The 23,856-nt window shown below is 48.6% G+C and overlaps 2 protein-coding genes across 2 annotated transcripts in view; one reads left to right on the top strand and one right to left on the bottom strand.

Moving 5' to 3' along the window:
* The window catches only part of LOC308265878 (beta-galactosidase-1-like protein 2), a gene marked incomplete at both ends in the record, with an annotated part of 39,479 nt that extends 35,841 nt beyond the window's left edge, over positions 1-3,638 (top strand). The window contains 6 exons of the mRNA XM_080699834.1: positions 12-83; positions 359-437; positions 2,233-2,320; positions 2,657-2,777; positions 3,192-3,308; positions 3,552-3,638. Coding sequence (XP_080555960.1) covers positions 12-83; positions 359-437; positions 2,233-2,320; positions 2,657-2,777; positions 3,192-3,308; positions 3,552-3,638 — 564 coding nt within the window. The remainder of the gene's footprint in view (positions 1-11; positions 84-358; positions 438-2,232; positions 2,321-2,656; positions 2,778-3,191; positions 3,309-3,551) is intronic.
* A 6,656-nt stretch (positions 3,639-10,294) lies between these two features.
* On the bottom strand, positions 10,295-17,431 carry B3GAT1 (beta-1,3-glucuronyltransferase 1; the record flags this gene model as incomplete). Its single annotated transcript, XM_080696506.1, has 5 exons — positions 17,386-17,431; positions 17,090-17,236; positions 12,139-12,647; positions 11,199-11,495; positions 10,295-10,381 (listed from the first exon to the last, which is right to left on the bottom strand). Exons 1-5 carry the CDS (start codon positions 17,387-17,389, stop codon positions 10,295-10,297), a joined length of 1,044 nt encoding a protein of 347 aa, XP_080552632.1. The 5' UTR covers positions 17,390-17,431.
* Positions 17,432-23,856: the final 6,425 nt, after the last annotated feature.

The following is a 23,856-nucleotide window of genomic DNA, read 5'->3' on the forward strand; positions in this document are numbered from 1 at the left end:
TACTTTGGCAGGTATTTGTGAACACAGTATTCATAGGAGTCTTGGACTATAAGAAAAAGGAGATTGCTATCCCCTTGACCCAGGTATGTTATCCTAGGGTTCTGGGTGTTGGCTAGCCTCAGATGCTTCCAAAGAAGTTTGGTGGGAGTCAAAGAGAAAGATCCAGAAGACAGGAAGCTCTTTAACCAGGAGCTTCAGACGAAGAGAAATAAGAATAGCTTTCAGACCATCTGGGGATTTAACTTCCATTCTCAGAACATAGGGAAGAACTGGTGTCCTCAAACATCCCCCGCAGTGCAGCAATAACCTCATGGCTGGGTCATCAGGTGGTCATCATCAGCCACTGTGTTCCTGGCAGGGTTACACCGTGCTGAGGATCTTGGTGGAGAATTGTGGGCGAGTCAACTACGGGAATAATATTGATGATCAGCGTAAAGGTGGGTCCAGCACAAGCCAACAGAAGAGCTGCCACTGCTGATCATAGATGTGGCTGTGCCTTCTCTGAATGGCATATCAACAGGCAATGGAAGTCCAATGCAGGGAGGAGGGCCATGAAGACCCAGTGCAGGCAAGCGGGAAATGGGGGCCCGGTGTAGGGAGGCAGAAGCTTATGCGATCTGCATGTGAGGCCAGGTGGGTGGGCCAGAAAATCCTAGCTGTGTTCTGACCTGTTTCCCTTTAGTACTCCATTTTGTATTGTCCACGTGTTCATGAGGGATCCACATTAACACTGTGCTGTCCTCAGTCTCTCCTTGGGCTGAAATCTGCTTTTGCAGGGGACTTCCTGCTTGCTTGGGCAGTGGGAGAGAGAAAAAAGTGTGATTTCCAGGAATCCAATGAAGGGTATGAGACCCCTTTCTCTGCAGGTCTCTACACTGGATTTCTTGTCTTCATTTGGCTCAGGGAACCCATATATTATCTTCCTGTGGTGAGGAGGAAGCAGGACATGCAATAAACAAAAGGCCTGTTGTCAGGATGTCCCTCTAGAATATCCTACTGATTCACTTTGTATTTCTGGCCTTCTGATCTCTCATGCCTTAATTTAGCTCTTCCTTTCTTTTATCTGTCTATCTGAATGTGGGTGCTTTCAAGAAAGTTATATAAAAAAAAAAAGAACTCAGATAAAGTAAGTCCTGCTGTGGTGAAGAAGACAGATGACCTTTCAATTCTTTCACAGCTGCATTTGTTGCAGAAACATCTCTCTCCTGGTCAGGTTTTCAGCAGGCCACCTCCTGGCAGCATACTAAAGAAGCAGTGTGGCCCAGACATTGTGTCTTCCTCTCCAGAAGGGTCCCAAACTAGCTTTTAGCACCATCCAGGCCCACCTCACTTTCCTTTCCCTGAGATAGTTCCTGTGGTCCTCTGTGGGTCTCAATGTCTTTCCTGGAGTCTGCGTCTGGGCCCATCCCACTTGCTCTCTCCCCCTGGGGTTGGAAGGACCTGCACTCTAATTGTTACTGCATTCTTTGTTTCTCTAGTGCTCTAATCATTATTGTGGAATCCATCCTTTAGACCATAGTTCTGTTCATAAGTTATAGACATTCCCTCCAGAAATGTATGTGCTCAAATCCACCTTTGTCTGGCATTTAAGAGCATCTGTAGATCCTGTGAAGCCTCTTTACTGTCCCCAGCTGCTCCAAATTCTCACCCCTAGCAACTCAGGGCTCCATTATACACAGTACCATGGGGCCAGTCTAGGACCAACATAGCCTGCCAGTCCCTAAGGCACTGGTCAGAGTGCACAGTTCCTCAGTGTTGGTTATCCAAGCAAGGTTTCCATCTGCTCATGATTTAGATACTTTAAAAATGTGTCTTTAATTCTAGGGTATGTTGAAGATTTTTGGCTAAGATGTTAGATCTGCTAGTCCAGGATTCTTCCAACACTGATCTTCAAGCATGAAGCTCTGTCACCTCTTGATCATGTAGAGTTTCCGTCAAAGAAACTGGAGGCTCTTCTCACCTCTGTGATACTTCAGCTCTGTATCATTCCTCTGTGGCCAAATCTGAGGACCTGGCAGATAATGGTCTTGCTCACTGTTAGTCCTCTTAGCATCCCTAGGGAGCTTTTGCTCCACATGAAAAGCAGCCAGTGTTTCTCCTGAAAGAGTATATGTTTCAGGAGAAATCCTCACTGGAACTTTCCAGGGTCCTCCACGTATGGCCCTTACCATAAGCTGGGTGACCTGCCTCTTTCTTTGGGCTTACTCATGTTTTGTACCTTCCTTCCCACAGGAATAATTGGAAATCTCTATCTTAATGATTCTCCCCTGAAAAACTTCAAAATCTACAGTCTGGATATGAAAGAGAGCTTCTTTCAGAGGTGCGCCCCTGCCCTATACTGGTGTGTGAGCTCTTAGATAATGTGTAGCAAGAACCAGGAGGTTCTTCCCTTGCCAGAATCCTGCAGATACATAAACAGACTCAGAGGCCAAGGCGACCTGTTCTAGGTGAGGGGCAGTACCAGCACTAGAACCCTGCACTTTCAGAGTAGAAAATGCCCATTATGCTACCTTGCTGTCACTCCTGTGCCCTGGCTGAGGTGTGGATACCTGGGGGCCTTGAACAGGGAAGGAACATGCCTTAAGAATTATATACAGGGTTTGAGTGGATCTGAGGAAGTATCTTCCTCCCTTTCCTGTCCCTGCTCTGTCCTCAGGCTCAGTGATGACAAATGGGATTTTATCATGGAATCCCCAGAAGTGCGTACATTCCCTGCTTTCTTCATGGTTAGATTGACAGTTGGCTCCTCCCCTTTGGACACATTTCTGAAGCTGAAGGTTTGTGGGCCCTCCTTTCCCTGTCCTGGGTCTCTCCTCTCTTCTCTTGGTGCTGAGCCACTTGTGCTTGGCCTGGGTGGGGTACTTTGTAGCCCTGAGGCCTGGGGGCTCCCTGTTTTCACATTGTCCAATCTGAAAGGGCCCCTAGGTTGGGGGCTGGACTTGAAGAGATCCATTCCATGGTGCTTCTCAGGGCTCAGGCTCCTAAGTGCAGCTGAGCCTGTGTGCCTTGCCTGGGGGTCAGCCCAGGCAATGCCACCCAATTAGCTTTCATGGATGTCAAGATATTGGCTTACTTTGGGCTTTTGGAAGCTGAATGCAGAACACTTGTTGTGTGCTTGCATCTGCCTTCTGGTGTGACTACATCTTCGGTGGTTCTTGTGGTAGGCTAACGCCCTACCTACTCTGTTTAAGGGCTGGGAGAAGGGGGTTGTATTCATCAATGGTAAAAACCTTGGACGCTACTGGAACATCGGACCCCAGGAGACGCTCTACCTCCCAGGTGCCTGGTTAGTCAAGGGAAGCAACAAGGTAGGAACACTTCTAGCCCACTTCCCTTTCTTTCACCACTCCCATCCTGTCTCTTTCTTCCCTGAATCCTTTGGTCAGGGCAAGAAAGAGAGCAGAATATTCCTCCCTCTTCCTTGAGGTATTTTGAAATCCTACTTATAGTTCCTGTTTGGTTCCCAATCCCTTCCCAACCTGCTGCCTCACAGCCTCCCCCTCACCCCATACAAGACAGACCTCATAGGTCAGCCCTTCTCTCTCTTACAGATCATTGTTTTTGAAGAGACGATGGCAGGCCCTGTGATACAGTCCACTGACAAGCCTCACCTGGGCAGGAACCAGTACCCAAACTGAGCAGCAAGCCATGGAACCTCTTACCCTGGTGGACTGTTGATTTTTACACCCCTCTGCAGGAGAGTCCCAGTAGTAACCTCAGGGAGCCCAGGGTGACAGGCTGCCCCCACTTCAGCCTGAAACTATAAATCTGGAAGGAAAAAGGTGGAATTGCAGGGCAGCTCATATCAAGGTGGCTTCTTAGTCTGGCACTGTGGATGGTACCTCTCCTTCCTCCCTGCTTTTCTCAGGAAAGAGGCTAGAGCCAGAAGGAGTCTCTGAGGGGGGTGGGCAAGTTTAGTCATATTGCCAAGTAATGAAAACCTTGGGCCTCAGAAAAGATGCTGAAGGTAGACAGGCATCACCCCCTGTGCCAGGAGTCAAAGCTCAGTTGACTGGACACAGGTATGCTCTTTGAATGTTTCCCTTGGGGCCTGGCCACATCCGGCGTGGCTCCTTATCATTCCTGAATTCATGGTTTGTCACCATTGGTACAGGATAGGGAAGAGGAGGGTGTCTCACCTCAGTCAACTTTATTCTTTATTTATCACCCTCCCTGAGCTGCTTCTGTGATTCTGGAAGAAACTTTGTTCAAGAAACACACATGTTTTCTCCTTTTCATCCCCACTCACTGCATCTGATAGGATGATTAATCATGCTTAAGAGAAATAGTAACACTCAGCTTCTCATTTTCCTGAATCAGAGAGCACTTCCAGTTGTGCTCAGTGGGGAGCAGCATCAATTGGAGGGAATGTGGACCCCAGCAGAAACCACACTCCATATCTGAGCTTCCAGCAAGGGAAAAGAAGGCCTAAGTGCATTGGACAGGTGGCTCCCCAAAGAATTCTGGAGTAGCCACAAGACCCACAGGTACAGCCCAGGCCAAAGAATTCTGGAGTAGCCACAAGACCCACAGGTACAGCTGAGGAGACCTTTTCCCCTGTAACCAAGCAGCAGAGAGAAAAGGCATCTTCCTTTGCCATTGTGTCCATGTCCACATTGGAGGCTGTTTTTCTAGAGATTCTACAGATCAAGTCTAATGGTTTAACTTAGGTTCACTGTCCTGAATTTCAGTAAAGCAATAGCATTGAATAAAAACCTTTTTGCAATGTCTCTGGTCTTATTTATGCAACTGATTCTGTGGAGAAGGCTTGGTCTGGGGTCAGGCACACAGCCTGCTGGTGCTTGGAGATCCTGACTCTGACTATATCCAATTGGATGATGGTCCAGTTCCCTGGTTCTTCACAACCTTCCTCACCTCAATTTTCCTTGAAATGCCACTATATTGGAAGTGCCCTGGAGAGGAGAGGTCAAATACAAATCTATTCTCCTGCTAGTGTGCAGGGGCAAGAATCTGGGACAGCCAAGAGTGTAACATATGAATTAACAATGAGGGGGAGGGAATTTTTCTTCACAAACTACATCTAGCATGTACTACCCCAAACCATCTCCAATAATAGTCAAAGCAAATAGCACACACATTCTGAGTACAGTGCCCACATAAGAGTTCAGGAAAGATGTTTTGGGGATGAGTGGGCTGAAGGACTTATAGGGTAACAGGTTGGCATCCTGGGTGCCCCAGTTCAGAGTCTGCACAAGGGCCACTGCTGGTATGCAGCCACTGAGCCAGTAGCCCAGGCCATCAGGTGGGTGCTCATGAGGGTTGGCTCAGATTTCCCACCTGAGGCAGAGAAGTGGAGCTTATAAAAATGAAGGATATGGAAATGGCTGGAGAGCAAGATAGGGACAGTCTTCTTTTTGGTCCAGTCTGATCAAATATTTCTGATCTGTCTTGGAATGGCAAGTTTAGAGCTAGGAGTTGATAAGCCCAGGGCTACTGGGTGTGGCCCGAGCCAGGAGCAATGTCACAATGTCATTTTGTCATTTTATATTACATAAAAGTGGGTTTCTATAAAGCTGTATGTCAGTTGGGGTCTGCTAGAAAATGTGACAGAGAATTAGAATTTAAGAAAATCTTATATCAAGTTCTTTTTGAAAGTGAAAATCCCTGAATTTTATGCACACACTGGCCCTTCCTTAAGATGAGGTCTTCCTGTAGCCACTTCTTATTCTTGTATTTTATCTGTTTCCTTAGCAAAATATCTCTTTGCAGAGCTTACTGTTCAGAGTTGATTAAATGTTCATCTGGATCTTCTATACTGAATTTGGAAAAATTCTCCTTGTACCCCAACCTCAATGCCAGAGGTCTCTGGATCTATCACTGAGATACATCTTTCCTTTGTCAATACTCAGTGCATAAGGCCTCACCCATAAGACCTGTAGCATTATAAACAGCCTAGGCATGGATACCATCCAATGTCCATCCCCACTCAGACTCTGAGTGTATGGCCAGCTGTCCCCCTCTATCTCCTGCATGTGTCTAGCAAGCACCTGCAACAGAACTGTTTTCCCTCAAGTGATCCCTCCTGTACTCTGTCCTATACCAAGAAATGGCAATTCCATTCTGTGTCTCAAATTACTTCTGGCTCCTTTTAAAATTTTCCACATTTGAGTTCTTAGCAAATCCTCGTGGCTGAACCACTTAAACATTCAGAATTCAACAATTTCTCTGCCCCAAGGCTTGTGCACTTGCCCAGACCACCATCCGCTCATACCTGTATTGTTGCAGAGCCACCTCCTGGCAAGCCCTCACCCTTTCCTGGTCTTCAGCATAGGAAGTAGAGGCCTTGTCAGTCCTCTGTGCTGAGCTCTTCTTATCCCACTTAGACTAGAAACCAAAGGCTGTACCCTAGCCCCTGGGTTCAACATGTTCTGCTTCCCTCCATCCCTGAATGTCTATCTTACCTCCCACCTCTATCCCACCTCTTCCCTTGCCCAGTCAGTGGCAGGAACACCAGCCTTTTGCTGAGCTATGGTCATGCTGAGCCCTCTTCCAGCTGGGGAGAGTTCTTTCTTCTTGAAATACTCTGACCCAGGGAGCTGCATGTTGGAGTATCACTGCTCTGCTCAAAATGTCCTTATCAGGGAGGCCTTTCTGACTACCTTATACAGAATCTAATTGCCTCTTGTTCCTGTATTCCATCTCCCCCACTCATCTGTGTTCTCCTTACAGCAGGTCACCTCTGAAATGCAATTTGCACATTTGCTATTTTCCGTTTCTCTTTAGGGAGCAAGCTCCATGAGGACAGGGCTTTGTTTTCTCACTACCATGTTCTGCCTCCTAGAATGATGCCTTCTCATTGTAGACACTTGATAAATATTTGTTGGTTAAACTGATAGGTGAGGATCAAATAAGGCAGGGCTGAAGAGGATTAGGACTGTTAAAAAACATATTTGACTTTTAATTTTGAAAACAAATTAAATACAGTTAAATTAAAACAGACCATATGTTGCAGCTGTCTGGGCTCCTCCATCACTCTAGCCACTGCCCTCAGAACTCCTAATCCCTGGCCTCACTCCTTTGTGGTGGAGCTCGTCAGCAATGGAGCAGGGGGCAGACTGGGTTTGGAAAACAAGTTGTCGTGGGCCCAATTCTGACTTTTATCAAATCCATTTCCAACAACGATGAAGGCTGCAGTCCACCAGGGTTATAATTATAAATAAATATACATGCAGCTAAGAGAGGATATTAGGTGAAAACAACTGAACTAGCATCTGCCCCCAAAAGTCCTCATTTTGTTGTTCATAATGAATTTCCTGAAAATGAGCCCTGGGTTACTGGCTAAGAAGATGGCCTCAGACCAGCCAATATGACCTTGGCATTCAGGGCTAGCTTCTGGGAACAAGGCAGTAGAGTGCCCAGGCATAAACTGGTGCATCTGATGGATGTCCTGTGTCCACCTCCGCTCTCTCTCCCACACTATCCCACTAGATGCCAAGAGGTCAATTTTCAAAGCAACATCCAAAGTGTCAGAGGTTCGGAAAAAGTCCTGCAAGGTGGCTTGGGGATCTGATTCCATAAGATGGCTTCATGAATACTGTGGGAAGTTAAATCCATTTGAAAATAGGCAGCCAGTGCTATATTCTGAATGTTAGGTCTTTGGACTGAGTTCTATCTTGCCCACACATTCATTAGTGGGTTCTGAATGGCCCTCAGACCTGACTTGTGAGTTTTAATGGAGTGTGTGTGGGGGTGGGTGGGGGGCTGTTAGCAGTTAAAAAATAAACACCTCTTCAGTAGGCTCAGGCCCTTTCCTTTTCCTCCACTTGGGAGGAAAATTGTGCTTCCAACTTTCAGGAGCATGAGTGAGATCACCACCAGAGGGCCCATCCTGGTCAGAAAGCCAGAGGCCTCTTGGTTGGCCTGGGAGACCCAGGGAGCTACCACTCCCAGGCAGCAGCTTGTGGGCACTATTATCTGTCTGGAATAGATAGGGACAGTTGGACAAGAGGTGGGATGGCTCTGCATGCTCACAGCTTAAGGAGAAGTGAGATTTTTCTTTCCCCTTTTGTGTTTAAAATTGAATGGTTTCCAAAGCCCTATGTGCTCAGGACTCTTTTCTGCTCAGTGTCCAATGATTCCCTGCCACTTTCTCCTAATCCTTCCACTAATCCAACTCTCTGGCCCCCAAAGTAGGAGTGGGAAGGAGTTGGTCTGTATCCTGGTCCCTCGGCTCTCCGGGCTGGAGGAGCTGTCTGCCCTGCCCACCACTGCTGGTTCCAGCCCTGAGGTCTGTGGTTCTCAAGAGCTCCAGGAAGAGGGGTGTCTCCCCTCCCTGGTGCAGGCCAGGCAAGAGGCCCTGCAGCCCAGGGTGGGTGGGGAGGCAGTGCGTGGACAGTGGGATCACATGGTTCTCAGTCCAGGTCAATCAGTGACCTGTGCTGGCTCTGGGCCCTCCTCCTTGTCAGTGCTGGAGGGAAGTGGGCAAGAGGAAGGGGCTCCACTTCCACCACAGCCTGAGGTACAGGGGTGCCTACTGGCAAACCCAGGCTTCCCCCACGCAGGCCTGGGTGCCTGTTGAGATCAAGGACTGCCTTATGCTCTGTAAACATGAACCAGAGGAGAGCCAGAGGTATGTCTGATTTGGGAGCAGCTCTCAGGACGAGCAGGTACTGAGGAGAGAAGTGGGCATTCATAGTGTCCTGGGGCTGCTCTTTGTCTTCAGAATTCCCTGGCTGGGCCCAGGAATAGGGAGCTAGGGAGGACCATCCTCCATGTGACTGCGGGGTCTTCTCATCCCCCTCCCAACCACAGCATCACCGTGGAGCAGGCATGGGTGCCCGCGGCCCCTGCTCTCACAGCCCCGTCAGTGCAGGAAGCCTCTGGAGAGATGTGCTGGGTTCCCAGCCCTCAGATCTCTTGGGTCCCCTGGTCACGGTGGATGAAGAGAACAACAGGTCTGGGGTTTCTGTGCTTAAATTCTGTCCTTCGTCCTGTCATCAAGATGGACTCTCTCGGAAGCCCCCAGAACAGAAAGGAGGTGATGGTGTTTCCTTAGGAGTCTGCCTCGGAGGGACCATCAGCTGTGGGAAGAGGATGGAAGGCCAAGAACAGGGTCTGAGAAGGAGCTCCTGTGAGGGAAAGGAGGAACAAAAGAGGCATCAGCTGGGTGGAGCTGGAGAGGGAACAGCCAGTGTGGCGAAGCACCCAGTGCAGAGCCCCCGACAGCCAGAGCCCCGGCCCCTGCGTGTTCTTTGGAGACCCTGCTGAGAGGCAGGTAGAGGAGCTTTTCTCAGTGACACAGTGAAGACCATGGTCTGGAAATGAGGCTTTGTACTGATTCATCCTAAGTTTCATTGGCCAAGGTTATTTTTAAGGTCAAGGGACAAAACAGGCCAAGTGACACCTGATACCTAGTAGTCCCCTGTGGGCAGGATGGCTGCAAATATCCAGAAACCTGATTAGAGATGTTTGTCCACTGTCTGAGCTCCTGTCTCTGGGTGGCTTGAGCTAGAATAGGGAGTCTAGAGTAAGGTTCTTTCAAGAGGTAGGGTAGGATCACAGAAAAGACCCTAGAAAATTCCAGGCTTTGCCAGTTACCCAGCACAATTCACTCGTGCTAGTCTGTCACTTGGACAAGTTACTTAGCTTCTCTGAAATCACTTCTTTACCTCTAAGCTTCAGGTAGGTCTTGTAGCCTACTTCAGTAGAGGGATTTAAAGAAGGAAATTAAGAAAGCAACATTTATACAAGATTTATTACATGCCAGGCTCTTCTGGCAACCCATTTCACAAATGAAGAAACTGACTCGTGGAGAAGGAAAGTGACATCAAGCGGAAGCAGTTGTCCTGGGCAGAGACGACAGCTCTGGAGGCCATGCATTCACCTTGTGCCACACTCACTACTGAGAGCCACAGAGTCACTGGTGTTGAGCAGTGGGTGGGCCTTGACACAGCCACGGGACTAACGGGGAACCCAAAGGGAAAAAGGCAACCTCGGAAAGACAGAACCCAGTAAGCCCCCTTGCTGTGGTCCCAGTGCCATAGCCAGCACGACAACAACGAAAGGTGTCATGAGGGAGGTGATGCTTTCTGAAGTGCTTGGTGGCAGAGGACCCAGCCATGTGGGCAAGGGCTGGCATGTTTGCCATCAGGTAGAATGGTGGGAAGGGGACTTAGGCTGTACCACTTCCTCTCTGGCTCACATTTGATCTGTCCTCCCACAATTAAAGACCAAGAAGAAAAGCCTCTGGAGCTTGATGTTGCTCCAAATCTGATGCTGGGCTGCCCAGCTCACCACTGCCCAGCTAGCTCTCCTTCCTACCTGGATCTTGGGCTCAGATCTCCACCGAGGGGTCAGTGAAGCCTTTCTTCCCCTCATTCACCAACACTGGTTTCTCTGTCCGTGTGTGCCAGACCAGGATCTGTGTTCCAGAGGCACAAAACAAAGTGGGGAGGTCCTCAATCCAGCCCTGCCACCCCATGCACTTTCCCACATCCTGTAAGGATTTCTCCTGTCCCCTTTTTTCTAGCCTTCTCAAGTGTGTGTGTGTGTGTGTGTGTGTGTGTGTGTGTGTGTGTGTGTGTAATGCTGAGGATTAAGTCCAGGGGGATTCTTCCTCTGAGATATACTCCAAAACCAATTTTTCATTTTGAAACAGGGTCCCATTAAGTTGTTGAGGGTCTCGCTAAGACGAGGCTGGCTTTGAACTTGTGATCCTTTCATATCAGCCTCCCAAGTGCTGGAATTATAGGTATGAGCCACTGTGCCCTGCTTCATTTGTTATTTATTTCTACCTACCCCCTCATTCTTGCTGTGTGTAACACAAGATACATTTGAAATATCTGTTGGAAATGAGAACTCTAGAAAGCAGACAAGTCCTGAGATGGGATTGTCAAGTGTGTGCGCATGTGTGTTCATGTGTCTACATGTGCATGTTGGTGAATATGAGCATATATGTGCAAGGGTATGCATCTCCGATGACATGTGCACGTGTGTGTGTTCAGCAGGGAGATCATGGAAAACAGCTGTCCTAATGGAGGGGCAGTAATCCTTGGCTTTGATTCCCTGGTGGCCACTCCTCCCCATGTCCTTACTGCTTTCAGGTGATAAACTACCTTAATGGGAGGGGCTTCAGACAGGCAAGGCTCCTGAGGACCTGTTTCATTGCCCCTGAACTGTAGAGAGGGATGGGCTTGGGAACACTTGCATCCCCGATATCAGTTCCACAGAGGGCCTACCTTGGTACAGTTGGCTGCCTTGGGCTCCAGGTCATTGAGGGTGACAAGTTCTCTAAGAAGGCTGCTTTCCTGGTAGCCTCCCTTCACACCACGCAGCTTGAAGTAAGCCTGGCTTCGCTGCAGAATGAGCCGGAGGTTGACAGCAAATCCAGCCATGTCTATTGCAAATGGTCGGTGGGGGTCGAACACTGTCTTCCAGCCAACCACCTTCCCTGCCCCGTTCACCCGTGGGGCCTCGTACCGGAGGCCACCAACGAAGGCCACAGGCCACACGGACACCCTTCTGGTGCTGCGCATCTATAAGGGGGGAACCAGAGTCAGGGCAATTGGGTCTACTGATAGGAGTGAGGCCCATCCCCATGGGAGGTGAACGCAATTAATTCTATGTGTATGGGCCAACCAGTTCCGCGGGAAGGTCCAGCCCACCCCTGCCTCCAGATGCCATCCTACTGATGGGTGCCTGCAGAGGAATCTCCTCTAGGGCAAGGCTGACTCAGTCCAGCTGACACTCACCTCCACATGACCCTGCTGTTTCCTCTCTGGCAGGAAACCATTCCATCTTACCACTTAACAGTCTGAAATGACTACCTTCCCTCCCATGAACTCCAAGTAGGCTCAGGCTATCCCACTGGAGAGGTTTCTGGTTGGCATATTGTAGGGCCCCACTCAAAGACCTAGCCTGGCACCTTTAAGGCCAGGACTGCGGTGCCGGAGAAACACCATCGCTTCCCTTTAACAGGTGGGGGATGCTTTAACCTGCAGTGAGGTTTTCCATGCCTCTTTCCTTCCCTAGACTTCCTAGTGTATGTGAACCCACCCCCATAATGTCCCTTCCTTGGAAGCTCCATCCATATCTCCCCTCTCCTGGCCAGAGGTCTGGCATCCATCAACATCCTCTCTGCCCGCCCGCTACTCTCCTTCCTTTGGGACCCTCCTGCACCTCCTCAAAGAGCTCCAGACTGTAGGTATTGTCGTCGTCTGCGAAGTACACCACGCCGGGCTGGGTGGAGTTCCGCGGGAAGGTCTCTCGCAGCCAGCGCAGAGCCAGGTTGCGCTGCATGGTGCCCCGCGGGATGCGTGGGTCTCGAGCGTCGCCTCGCAGCTTGTAGTTGCGGGGTGTCTCGACGTGCAGGTGAGTGTAGTTGAGGCCGGTGTCGCGCAGCAGGCGTGCGGTCAGCGGCGTGCGGCGCGGTGCGTCCTCCACCACCAGCCAGTGCAGGTTGGGCACGTGCAGCAGTGTGTTGGCCATGCGCGTCAGCTCCGCCTTCTGCACCGGGCGGCTGTAGGTGGGCGTCACCACGTGGATGGTGGGCAGCGTGTCGGACCACGGCGGGGGCCGCGTGTACACGTACTCTGTGCGCACCACCTCCACAATGTCGCGGTCCGACATGCAGTACTCCCTGGGGTCCGTTCCAGGTGGTGTGTCACGCCGGGGATCACCGCCCTCATCTGCGGAGTTGGAGATGGGGGTGTGGGGACGAGACCTCTGGCCCAGCTCTGGCCCCTGATACAGGGTCCAGGCCACCCACTCTCCTCCACCTCTTGCAGACACAACATCGGGGCCCTCCCTCATCTGCTCTGCTCTGCCCGGTGAGCACTAACATTGAAATCTGCATCCTTGAAATTCTCACAGGGACTTTCCTGGTCCCCACTTCCAACTTGACATCTTCTCACATGTGACAGTCCTGTAGCTATTTGAGTGTAACTAGCCTGTTCCAAGCGGGGCCCCTCAGTTCCTAAATGCAGTGGGCTTTATATGACCCTGACCACATAGCAGAGTGGCACACAGTTCAGGGATTGTGTCGAATGCCACAAAACCCAAGAGCAGCTTTGGTGTCATGGCTGCACCACTGTGGATCCTGCAGAAACCTAAAAATTAGCTCACCCCAGGTTTTTCACAAACCTTCTAGTCAAGTGGGGCCTCTCCCCTTTTGGCTTTACACAATCAAGGCTTTGAATCAAGTGAAGAATGTAATATTTGACTATTGCATTTCATTCTGATGGGTTTTCCCTATAGTTATCAAGATAACTTTTGAAACCTGAATGTCATTCCTGATGTCACATATTCCTCCATTTAGGTCCAAAAGGCAGACACCTGTTTAACTTCTTCCACTAGTCTTGATGTCAAGTCTCCTAATCTGCAATTTCTGAGCACACTCGCTTGGCCATCTGGGACTCTAGTTGCCTCACCATCCTAGCATTCAAATGTTTCCTGTCTCTACCCCAAGGATGCCAGGAGGAAAGCTGACACTTGCAGGAGCCTGGCCTCTGGCCAAACACTCCCAGGCATGGGGGGCCCTTTACTTCCTGTAGCCAACTTGTTCCAACTGTGGGCAGTTCTTTCTTACATCCTGGACATCTTCCTCATGGAGGAATCCAGCCATCTTTTAAGAAGAGAATCAGGGCCACTGGCATGCACAGTTGTTCGATGAACCCCTGCCCTTTTTTTTTTTTTTTGGTGGTGGTACTGGGGTTCCTGGAAGCCCTTCTACCTCTGGGCTACACTCCCAGACCTATTTTATATTTTTATTTGGAAACAGTGTCTCTTAAGCCAGTGTGGCTGGCTTCAAACCTGCGTGATCCTCCTTGTCTCCGCCTCTCAAGTGCGGGGATTACAAGTGTGAGCCACCACGCCTGGTAGAACTCCTGCTTTTCAAGTAAAGTTTTTCTAGTTGAAGGGCTCATATACTCACGACACTGTGGCCTTCATTGCTCCCATGCTCTCTCAGCAGGGGTGGTCATGGTCTGAGGACAGACCTAGAAACCTGAATGCTTGGGTTTAGACCCTACTCTTTCATCATTACAACCCATATACCCTTGAGCAAGTATCTTACCTTCTGGTGCCTTTATTTTATCAGCTGTAAAATGGAACTAATAATAGCATCTACTTTATTGAGTTATTATATAGATTAATGAGGCGAGACACGCCAAGGTCTTGGAGCACTGCCGGGCACAGTTGCTATCATTTCCTCCTGTGTAGAAGGACATTAGCTGCCTTACTTCCTTATGGCTCCGTACAGTCACAGTGAAGAGAAAAAGAGCTAGTCACATGAATGGGCTAAAGCCTGGTTGCAGAGAGGATGCTGGGCATAGGCCATTCTGTTCCCTCTGTTCCACCATCATTAGCAGAATGCAGGCTGGGTAGGTGCTTGTGTATTTTTATTTTATTTTTATTTTATTTTATTTTATTTTTTTGTGTGAGACTTGAGATTGGACCCAGGGGCATTCTATCTTTAAGCTATACCCCAGCCTTTTTTCAAATTCTGAAACAGGGTCTTTCTTAGTTTATAAGGACGTCACTAAATTGCTGAGGCTGGCCTGGAAACTTTGATCCTTCTGGCTCAGCCTCCCAAGTACTGGGATTACAGGAGTGCACCACTACACCTGGTTTGCATGTGGTCTTTTTTGCATGATCCGAGACAATGACGTGCTCTCATCTCTGAGGAAGTGCTCATAGACGAATGGCATGACCAGACACCTGGAGTAGCCAGGAGCCTGTTATCCAGGCCACAAATAAGATGCTGAGGGCCAGAGGGTGCAGGATGGAGACTAGCATGAACACTGCTCTGCACACTAGCTTTTGGGGAGAGTTCTAGGTCAAAATGTGAAGAGAACAATGTTGAGCAAAGAGGGATGGGTTCCCAAGACTTTGACCAGGATATGTGGCTTCATTAATCCTATAGTCAACAAAGTTTTGGAAACCAAAAAGGACTAGGAGGGAGATTTAAAACCATTTTGCTCAGCGTTTTGCTATCCAGGTTATCCCAGACAGAGGGTCTGGGAGCCTTCCATGAGTTAAGGCTCAGCCATGGCTTGCACTCTGCCCTTCCTACTGGCTTCAGGGTTTCTGCACCTTTGAGTCATGAAGCCCTCCTTGTGAACCTAATTTCATTTAGCTGCAGATTTCACTCAATCCCTCCTGGCATGTTCCAGGGAGACAGAATGCCAAGTTGCCATACTCAGGCAGTAACCTTGGTGTTTAGCAAAACAGCTTAATATCTCCCCATTCTAGCTCTTACAGGAATGCAAGAGACATTGATGTTCTCTATATATGGAAGTTTTAACCCCTCTGGAATGATGTATTGGCAGGATAACAATGGTTCTAAACTGGCATGTGTCAAAGCTGTTGGAGATGAGAGAAGATGACTTCAGGAGGAGAGTCCCAGTGTCCTGGGCTGCAGCAACCTTGAGCTTGGCTCTTCTTCCTGGAAGTTCTGGGAACCTCTGGGGGTTTATATACCCAACATTTATTTGTGTGGAGCAGCATAGCATAAGTTGTGGATATGGCTTTCACTTGGGGGGTCTCTGTCCCTGGCATGGTGCCTTCCTGTTTTAACATGCTCCAGGGTAAGATACACTTTGGGCTGGGGGTATTGCTCACTGCCTAGCTTGTGTAAGGTCCTGGATTCAATCTCTAACATGGGGCAGGGATGGATGGAGACTGTGCATTGGGAAAACTATTGCTTTCCCAAAATGGTTACGTCTGTAATAAGAAAGCATGAGACTAAAGGCTAAAGAAGGAGGGCAGCCAGATATACAGCACATGGGAGGTCTGGGGTATGAAAAGCTTGGATTTAAGAAGAAAAGGAAACCTCAGGACTCAGAGCCAGGGGAAGGTGTTTCCAATCTCAGTTCTACCACTAGCTCTTGGTAGGACTCTTCCCACTATCACTAGGTAAATAGGAGAGAGTTTCCCAAGTAGGAAGAGGGGACAAATGATACCCTGTCCTTAAAAGGGTTTAAGGAAGCCTGGCGTGGTGGCACATAGTTGTAATCCCAGCATTTGGGAGGCTAAGACCAGAGGATCACGGTTCGCATACAGCCTCAGCTACTACTTAGTAAGGCCCTCCACAACTTAGTGAGACCCTGTTTCAAAATAAAGAATGAAAAACAGGGCAGGGGTTGTAGCTCAGAGGTCGAATGTCCTTGGGTTCCATTCCCAGACCCGCCAAAAAAAAAAAAAAAAAAAGAAAGAAAAAGAAAGAAAGAAAGAAAAAAGGCTTAAGGCGGGCTAAGGCTTTAGTAGTAGAGCACTTGCCTAGTGTGCATAAGGCCCTGGGTTTGATCTCCAGTGACCCGAAAATAAAGCAGAAAACAGAAAAGCACAATACAGGCCAGAAATCCCAGCCTTTCCTCCCCCACTCTTTGCTAAGTGGTCCTGGTCCTTGCATATTATGGAAATGGGTGCAGAGCTGTGCATACTATTGTCTCTGTGTGTATGTTAATCATGTTTGTTAAATTTTCTGTATTTGATGATGCTTTGACATCTTAGAGCCTTGCAAACCAAAGGAGGCACTGCCATTCCCAGGGATAGCTAATTTTTAGAGATAGTAACACCTGCCTTGGAATACACCTTTTATATGCAAACACACCAACTGGCACCCATAATGCCCCCTTCAGGGGATTCACTGACAAACCCACCTCCCCCTGCTCTAAACAACGTCAAGGCAAGTAATGGACAATTAAAATCCACTTGCCGCATTCTAGAACCCACTGGAATGATTCAAACTCCCCATTTCCAAGCCAGCTCCACTGCTCACTCAACCCTTTCCTTCCTGCAGACATTACAGTAAAGGCTGAGGCCCACACTTGCCAGCCCTCTGCCTACGCTTTGGCTGCAGCCCTGTGTATCATGAAGGGCTCCTCCTCCTAAAGACTGAGCATAACCACCTCTTCTTTCAAGGCACTTGTCTTTGTGTCTGTCCTCTTCCTACACTGGATTAAAACAAATCACAAATCCTAGGGACATCTTAAAACTGTGGGGAAAGCTTTTATTAGATTCCCAAAGAGGGCCAAGACCCTGAAAGGGTAAGATAATTGGCCCAGATGACCCTTAGTATTTCTCATAGCTGCATGGTGCATAAAAACAAGAAAACCCTCCTGGGGCTCACCCTTGTGCACAGCAAGCAGAGGCGCAAGGGTGCTCTGGTGCCAGACAGTGATGAGCAGAGTCCAGGGCAGCACGATGAGGACGATTGCAAGGATGTCCCGTCTCTTCGGCATCTCCAAGGCTGACTGCACCCACAGCTCCTCATTACCTGAGTGTCGGGGAGGTCAGGAGAGGGGCGGCCACGGGGCAGCAGCAGCACAGGGGAGAAAAGAATAGGCATGGGCTGGCTGGCCAGGCACGGAGAGAACAGAGAAGCCAAAGGCTGGCCGGCAGGTCTTACCAGCGCTCACAACCCACCCATTGTAGAAGCAGGTTTGGAGAGTCCAGCCTGATGGGAGTCTGAGAAGGGGTGGTTGTCTAGGGGCAGGCTCAGGAACCCTCAGAGGTGGACACCTGCAAGAGAGAGCAGAACAGGATGGCCAGAGACCGGGGGATCCGGGTGGACACCTGGCAGGACTGGGTCCCATTCTGGGATACACAGCCTTGGTAGTTCTTGATGGAGTGTCTGTCCACCTCCCCAAAGATCTCTACTGTCTGTTGGCTTAAATAAGCTAGTGTCCTTCCTATGGGCATGGGGATCTGGCAATTATTCATTTACAAGAGTCAGTAGGGTGCAGAGGTTACAGGCTTCAGAGACACCTGCCTTGGTTTAAGTGCTAGGTATGCCAGCCACAAGCTGTGTGACTTTTCCCAATTAAATAAACTCTCTGTACTGTAGTTCAGCTTTCTCATCTTTAAAACTGAGTACTTACTTCAAAAGACTGTTCTTAGAATTAAATAAGTTAATATACGTAAACCCTTAGAGTGGGTTTTGATGCAAGTGTACAAGAAATGTTAACTACTATGGTATCCAAATATTTGGGCCCAGGTAGTTTGTTCATGTCCTCGATAAAGGGATTGGAGTTATTGGAGTTGGAAGACCTCCTTTGAGGACAAGGAAGGGATTTTTAAGGGTTAGGCCTATTTGGAAATGTCTTAAATGCCTTCCTCTGTTAATGTCTATAGGAAATTCTTGTGGAATACCTTCTCCATGTAGGAGGAGTGCCAGCTGCTGGTGCTGGGCATTAGCAGAGATAAGAGCTGTTCCCTGTAGGACCACTGGATTGTGGGGAGACACTTTCCCAAAACGGCAGCAGCAAAGCCCCAGAAAAGTCACCCCTGTGAGCAGAATGAGTCGATCTCCCATTTGCTCTCAGTTCTCCAGAAGATCTGCTGGTAGGTGCCCCCTCTGGGCCTTATTCTCTCTCATGAGAAGGGGAATGAGTGTAGCAAGCTCAAGGTCAAGGAAATTGCCCCATTCATCAGTACCCAGTGCTCAGCACCTCAGTGACTGAGTGTCTTCAGAGCTACATGGCTTCTCCAGCCCCAGCCTCTCCCCCTCTGGCAGGGTTGGGAGCTGTGGCTGACTTGGAGTTGTTTTTCCCCAGTTTGGGGAATAGTGTGCTTTCTTCTCTTTTCTAGTTCTGATGTCTTCTGGAAGACCAAGCTTTACTTTGCATTAAAGAACACTTTAGTTTTCTGAGTCATCCAGAATCCCCTGCGGCTCCTTCCCACCAAGTCCCACTGCCTCTGGAGTTTTCCTGTGGACAGATAGGATCAGACACCCCCTCATTTAGATTGGAAGGAGCACTGGGGTTAAGTGTAATAAGCAGAGGTCAGTGGTGGGAACTGCAGGAGTGGCCATCATTCTGAGTTACGTGCACAATCCCCTACAGCTCCCCTTGGCCCAGTGGCCAAATAAGGATGCTTGTGGGTCTAGTTTGAGAAGTAGAGTGGTCTTATGCCTCACTCCCTGGATCAAGGCCCTGTCCCCCACACCCAGGCCACTGGCAAGGCTGCACCAAGCCCATATTTTGGCTGATGTGAGCTTAAGTTACATCTGATGAAGGATGGAAGTGTTGGATTTTTCTCTCTGAAGCTCATGTTGAGATATGATTGCCATTATAGCAGCGTAGAGAGGTAGGACCATTAGAAGGATATTTTATCATTAAGAGGGATTAATGCCTTTTTATCATGGGTGTGGATTCATTTGGGCAAGAGCATGTTTTTGTAAAGCAAAGCTGCCCCTCATGTTCTATCTCATCCATGTGTGCTTGTTTGGTCTTCTGCTTTCTGGCACAAGTTGAAGTAGCTTGAAGCTCTCGCTAATATCATGCTCTTGGACTTCCTAGCCTCCAGAACCATGAACACCATTTTCTTTTATAAATAACCCAGTCTCAGATATTCTGGTATAACAACAGAAAATGGTGTAAAACAGGGAGGCTAGGTCTGGCTAGGACCCCTAAAATGTCTAAGAAGATTTTTTTGTGTGTGTTCTCAGATACTCACAAGGAACATTTTGAAATGCCTCTGGTTAAGCCGGGCGTGGTGATGCACTTGTAATCCCAGCATTTGGGAGGCTGAGAAAGGAGGATCATGCTTGCAGACAGCCTCAGCTACTTAGTGATGCCCTTTGCAACTCACTGAGACCTGTTTCAAAATAAAGAAGGAGAGGTGAGTGCCAGGCCCACTTGATCCATGGGAGCAAGCTCCACATCAGTACTTTCTTGCTTCTTCTCCTTTTCCTTTTGGGCAACTTCTCTCCCTCACAGCTCCCACCTCTGGCACCTGCCCAACCTACAGCTTGTCTTCTTGGGCTGTTGTTAATGATAACGAGCTTTCCTACAGCAGTCATGATGTACACAGACCAGGCTCAGCAGTTTACATGCATCTGCTCTGTATAGTACTTACAACCACTCTGCTATAGCTGGAATTCTATTTTATAGCTAGATTCACTGGGGCCAGAGAGGGTAAATAATCTGCCCATGTCAATGATTACAAAATGGTAGAGTCAGAATTAGATCTAGGTCATATGGTTCTCTCTGTCATCATGAGCATGGGATAGGAGATCCCCAGGTACTCAAGCATCCCAGAATAGACACAGAGTACTGTCTCAGCCACAGGCTGAAAAGGGGATACATACGGGCCAAATGCTTTCTCTTGCCTGGACAAATACCAATTCAGAATCACTTTCCACCCCAGCTGCCTGCTCTGTGGCACCTGCCTAGATGATGGGGTGGGATGAGGGGTAGAAAAGGAAAAGGAGAGGGTGCACCGGAGAGAGGGCCACAGCAAGGTCTGATATCTTTCAGTTTTTTAGTGAAAATATCTATGAAAAGAAAGGGAGGGGAGCGAGGGAGAAAAGCTCTAAAAATAAACTTAGCAATAAACCCAGTTGTGCATTAATTACTCTGGAAGCCATTACGGCTTGAAAACCCCATAACTTTAATGGAGGCTATTATAAGCATAGTGGCAAAATCGTGGAGCTAATTACCAGGCGGTTATTAAGTAGAACAGAGAGCTCCAGCCTTGGAGAGAGCCATCTGGCCAGCAGGGGGCAGGATCACATGAAAGGAGGCCTAGGGATGTATAGGGGGCCTGCAAGAAGTCCAGTGTGTATGACCCCTCCACCACCTGCTGCTTCTTCTGCCTGGGATTTGGGAGAAAGGCTAGTGGTTGCCCAAAGTCATAGGTAGTGTCCACTATGGATTCAAAATGGCTTCTAGTTTCTCGGTTGACACAGGCAGAAGAATTGTCACAAAGGTAGTAGAGAAGCCTGGCCACATCCAGGAGTACCCAGGAGAGGGCATGGGCACTGGTGGGAAGAATGGGATGTTTAAGGAAGAGTTGGTGGAAGGAGGCACAAGAGTGGTGAGAACAAACAAGTATGGGGGCCTGGGGCAGACTGTGGTTGACTCTCTACCCAACACTCACACTCCTGCTATTGACCCACACCCACCACTATTGATGTCTCTCCCTTAGCAAGTGCAGACCTGAGGCAGCTGTCCTCTCCTGGGTGTTCTCAAAGCCTCCAGGGGACAGGGACAAAGGCTATGTCATGGGTGCAATGGGTGAGGCTCTATGTGGGGACTGTGATCATACAGATCACCCTCCTTGACCTCTTGGCTAGAAGAGCTCTAATGAATTTTTCAGTTCTGTCATGTTAGCAACTTGATGCTAAGATAGTTGGGGCTCTGTGAGGATAAAGAAATGTCCTACCTGAGGCAAGTGGGGACAGGTGGGGATCTGGGGCAGAGACAAGACCAGCAGACCACCATAGCAGCTCTCTGTGGGACTGAGTCATGATGAAAGAGCCCCTAAGCCCCCAGATATGGGCCCTGTCTAGGAAGACCTATGTATGGATTTTTAGGGTTTCGGGGCTATGTATGACAACTAAAGGGTGTCTGGGATTCAGATGGAAAGGCTCGGAGCATCCGGGTCTGGCACAGGGCAAGTCAGGTTGAATATCCTGGGAAGGGCTGAGCTGAGAGGGCCTCAGTGGTGTGGAGTTTGGCTCCAGGCTGGCCAAGTCTACAGGCATAGTGGAAAGTCCTTCTTTTGAGCCCGCAGGTGTTCAAGTCCTCAGCAATGCCCCTTGTCCCTGAAGACAAGGTTTATTGAGTTCCATTTGACAAATATTAATTGTACATCTGCAGTGTGTAAAGCACTGGTTTGGATCTGTGGGCGATGTAGCAATGTGGGGAGGAAGCCAGGGCTTCCTTCCAGCTTTTTTCAGTCCAGTCAGGAGGAGAATTTACACAGGTCACTCCAAGGAAGGTGATGTGCAAGGCATTCATAATGTTCAAGAGATGTGTGTGCATATGCACATGTGTGTGCACACATGTGACAAAGGTAAGATGTAAATGACCCCAGAAGCCACCAATACCACTCATCTCTGGAGGACCATCAAAGCCTTCCTACATAGTAAGATTGGGAGCAGTAGTTAATCAAAAAGCCCACAAAAGTATCTTTCAGAATGATCCAGACATGTCATACACATTTCAACATAAGTAACTTTTGAAGGGCCAGTTGTTCAATAGTTGATGTTTCCCCATGATTACAAATACGTGATATTTTTCCCCAAATCCAAACTCCCCATAGCTGGCTGGCTTTCAGAACTTCTACTTCATGGACACAGGGCCAAGACTTCACCTGGGCGGAGGTGGCTGGCCTTCTGGCATCCATCTCACCATGGTGAGTGCCTGTGAACTGCCGCTTTGATTTCTTTGAAGTGGTTGGAGAACTGAAGAACACTTGGTGAGCAGTCTGAGAGCAGTACCTGTTAGATGCTATGCCTGGTTCCCATCTATCTTCAGCTAATTTGTAAAATGTTTTTCCCTGAATCACCTGGGGGTTCTTTTGAGAGTATTAAATTTAGTTTTCCTAGAGACAAGATACTTATGTCAACACAGGATTTTAATGGTTTATATACCATTCTGTAATGATAACAAAGACTACTATCATTAACAGATTAGGAATAAATGTTTTTGACTCTTAGTGAGCATGTATTCAGCTGTGGTGAGCAGAAGGGCCCACTCCCACACTATGCTAGCATTAGTATTGGTTAGTGTGCGTTAGACACTGAATAAAAGACATCAGGCAACTTGCTGAGTTGACCCTGGAATGGCTGATTAAGCACCTTCTGCTGGAGGTGCAGCTCAGTGGCAGACTGTTAGAAGAAGCCCTGGGTTCCATCCCCAGCACTGCAAAAACCCTCTGTTCAGGTGAAGAAATACATGAATATCATCTAGGAGCCAGAGTTTTTCAGCAGCTGATGGAGGCAAGATGCTAAAGCCTCTTTCTTCTATAGGGTCATCACCAGCCTCACGGGAGAAGCTGAGATGGCTGGGAAGGTCCCTGACATTCTGGGCATGAAAATGGAGATGCATCAAAAGGAGGGAAATTATAATGGTGCAGGGTGCTGAACAAGGCTCTAGCATTTCCCTCTATCCTCTAGAAAGGCTTCCCCCACCCCCAAAGAAAGAGAGGCATAGACTTTGTCCCAGAGATCTGCAGGAGCCCCTAATGGGATCAAGGGATTAGTATTGATTCTGCAGGCGCTGCTCAGGAAAAGCCCGATGCCAGAGCTAATCAGCTCCCAGCCCAGTCAATCCATACTTCATTAACCTAGCCTCAGCTCTCCAGCCACCAGAGCTTCTGCCCCAGGCCCACACGGACCCTGCTGGGGGACAGGATAGGCATTGACAGAGACTTAGGCTGCGGATTCACCCAGAGACACAATGTTGGGAGTGCGTAGAGGCCTGTGGAACTGTGGATCCAGCTGTCTCTGATGTCTTTGCTGCCTCGTCCTGCAGACTCTTCCAGGACTTTTTCCTGGCTCTGGTCTATACCTTGATCGTGCTGAGCCCTACCCCTACCCCTGTTCTCTCAACCCTGGTGGTCAAGCCCAGTACCCCCAGGAAGGGGTTATGAAGCTCCAAAGGCTGCTAGGCTCCCCCAATCCTGCTTCCATGGTGCTTGCATGGAGGGGAGGAAGGCTTGGATATGAGGCCATCTGTGTCCTGCTCGCAGGCCTGACCCTCTGCCGGCCAGCATTTGTGTGTGCTCTGATAGGAGGGGCAGCATATTTAAGATTTCCTACCATCTTGTTCCCTTCTAACTATGAAAACCAAGCCAAGGAGCTAGACGGAAGGAAGTATCCCATCAGTTCAGATATGGTGTAAAGAATACTTTCATGCTTTTGGTTTTCTTTCAGCCCAATAGTGTCAAGATATAATCCGCTAAAAAAAAAAAAAATGTTAACGTTATTCCTTTGTTTTCTTTTTCTTTTCCAGAAATAGCCTTTGGATTAGATTTAGACTATGATTCTTTGAAAAATGAAAATTGAGTTTTGGTTTAGTGTGGTTCTCTACAAGTAAAAGTCCATTCTAGTTCATGGCAGGAATTTGAACAGAATAAGTATTAACCCCAGCTGGCTTTGCTGAAGTT

This window comes from Muscardinus avellanarius, assembly GCF_963383645.1.
Source record: "Muscardinus avellanarius genome assembly, chromosome: 1".
Classification (NCBI taxonomy): domain Eukaryota; kingdom Metazoa; phylum Chordata; class Mammalia; order Rodentia; family Gliridae; genus Muscardinus; species Muscardinus avellanarius.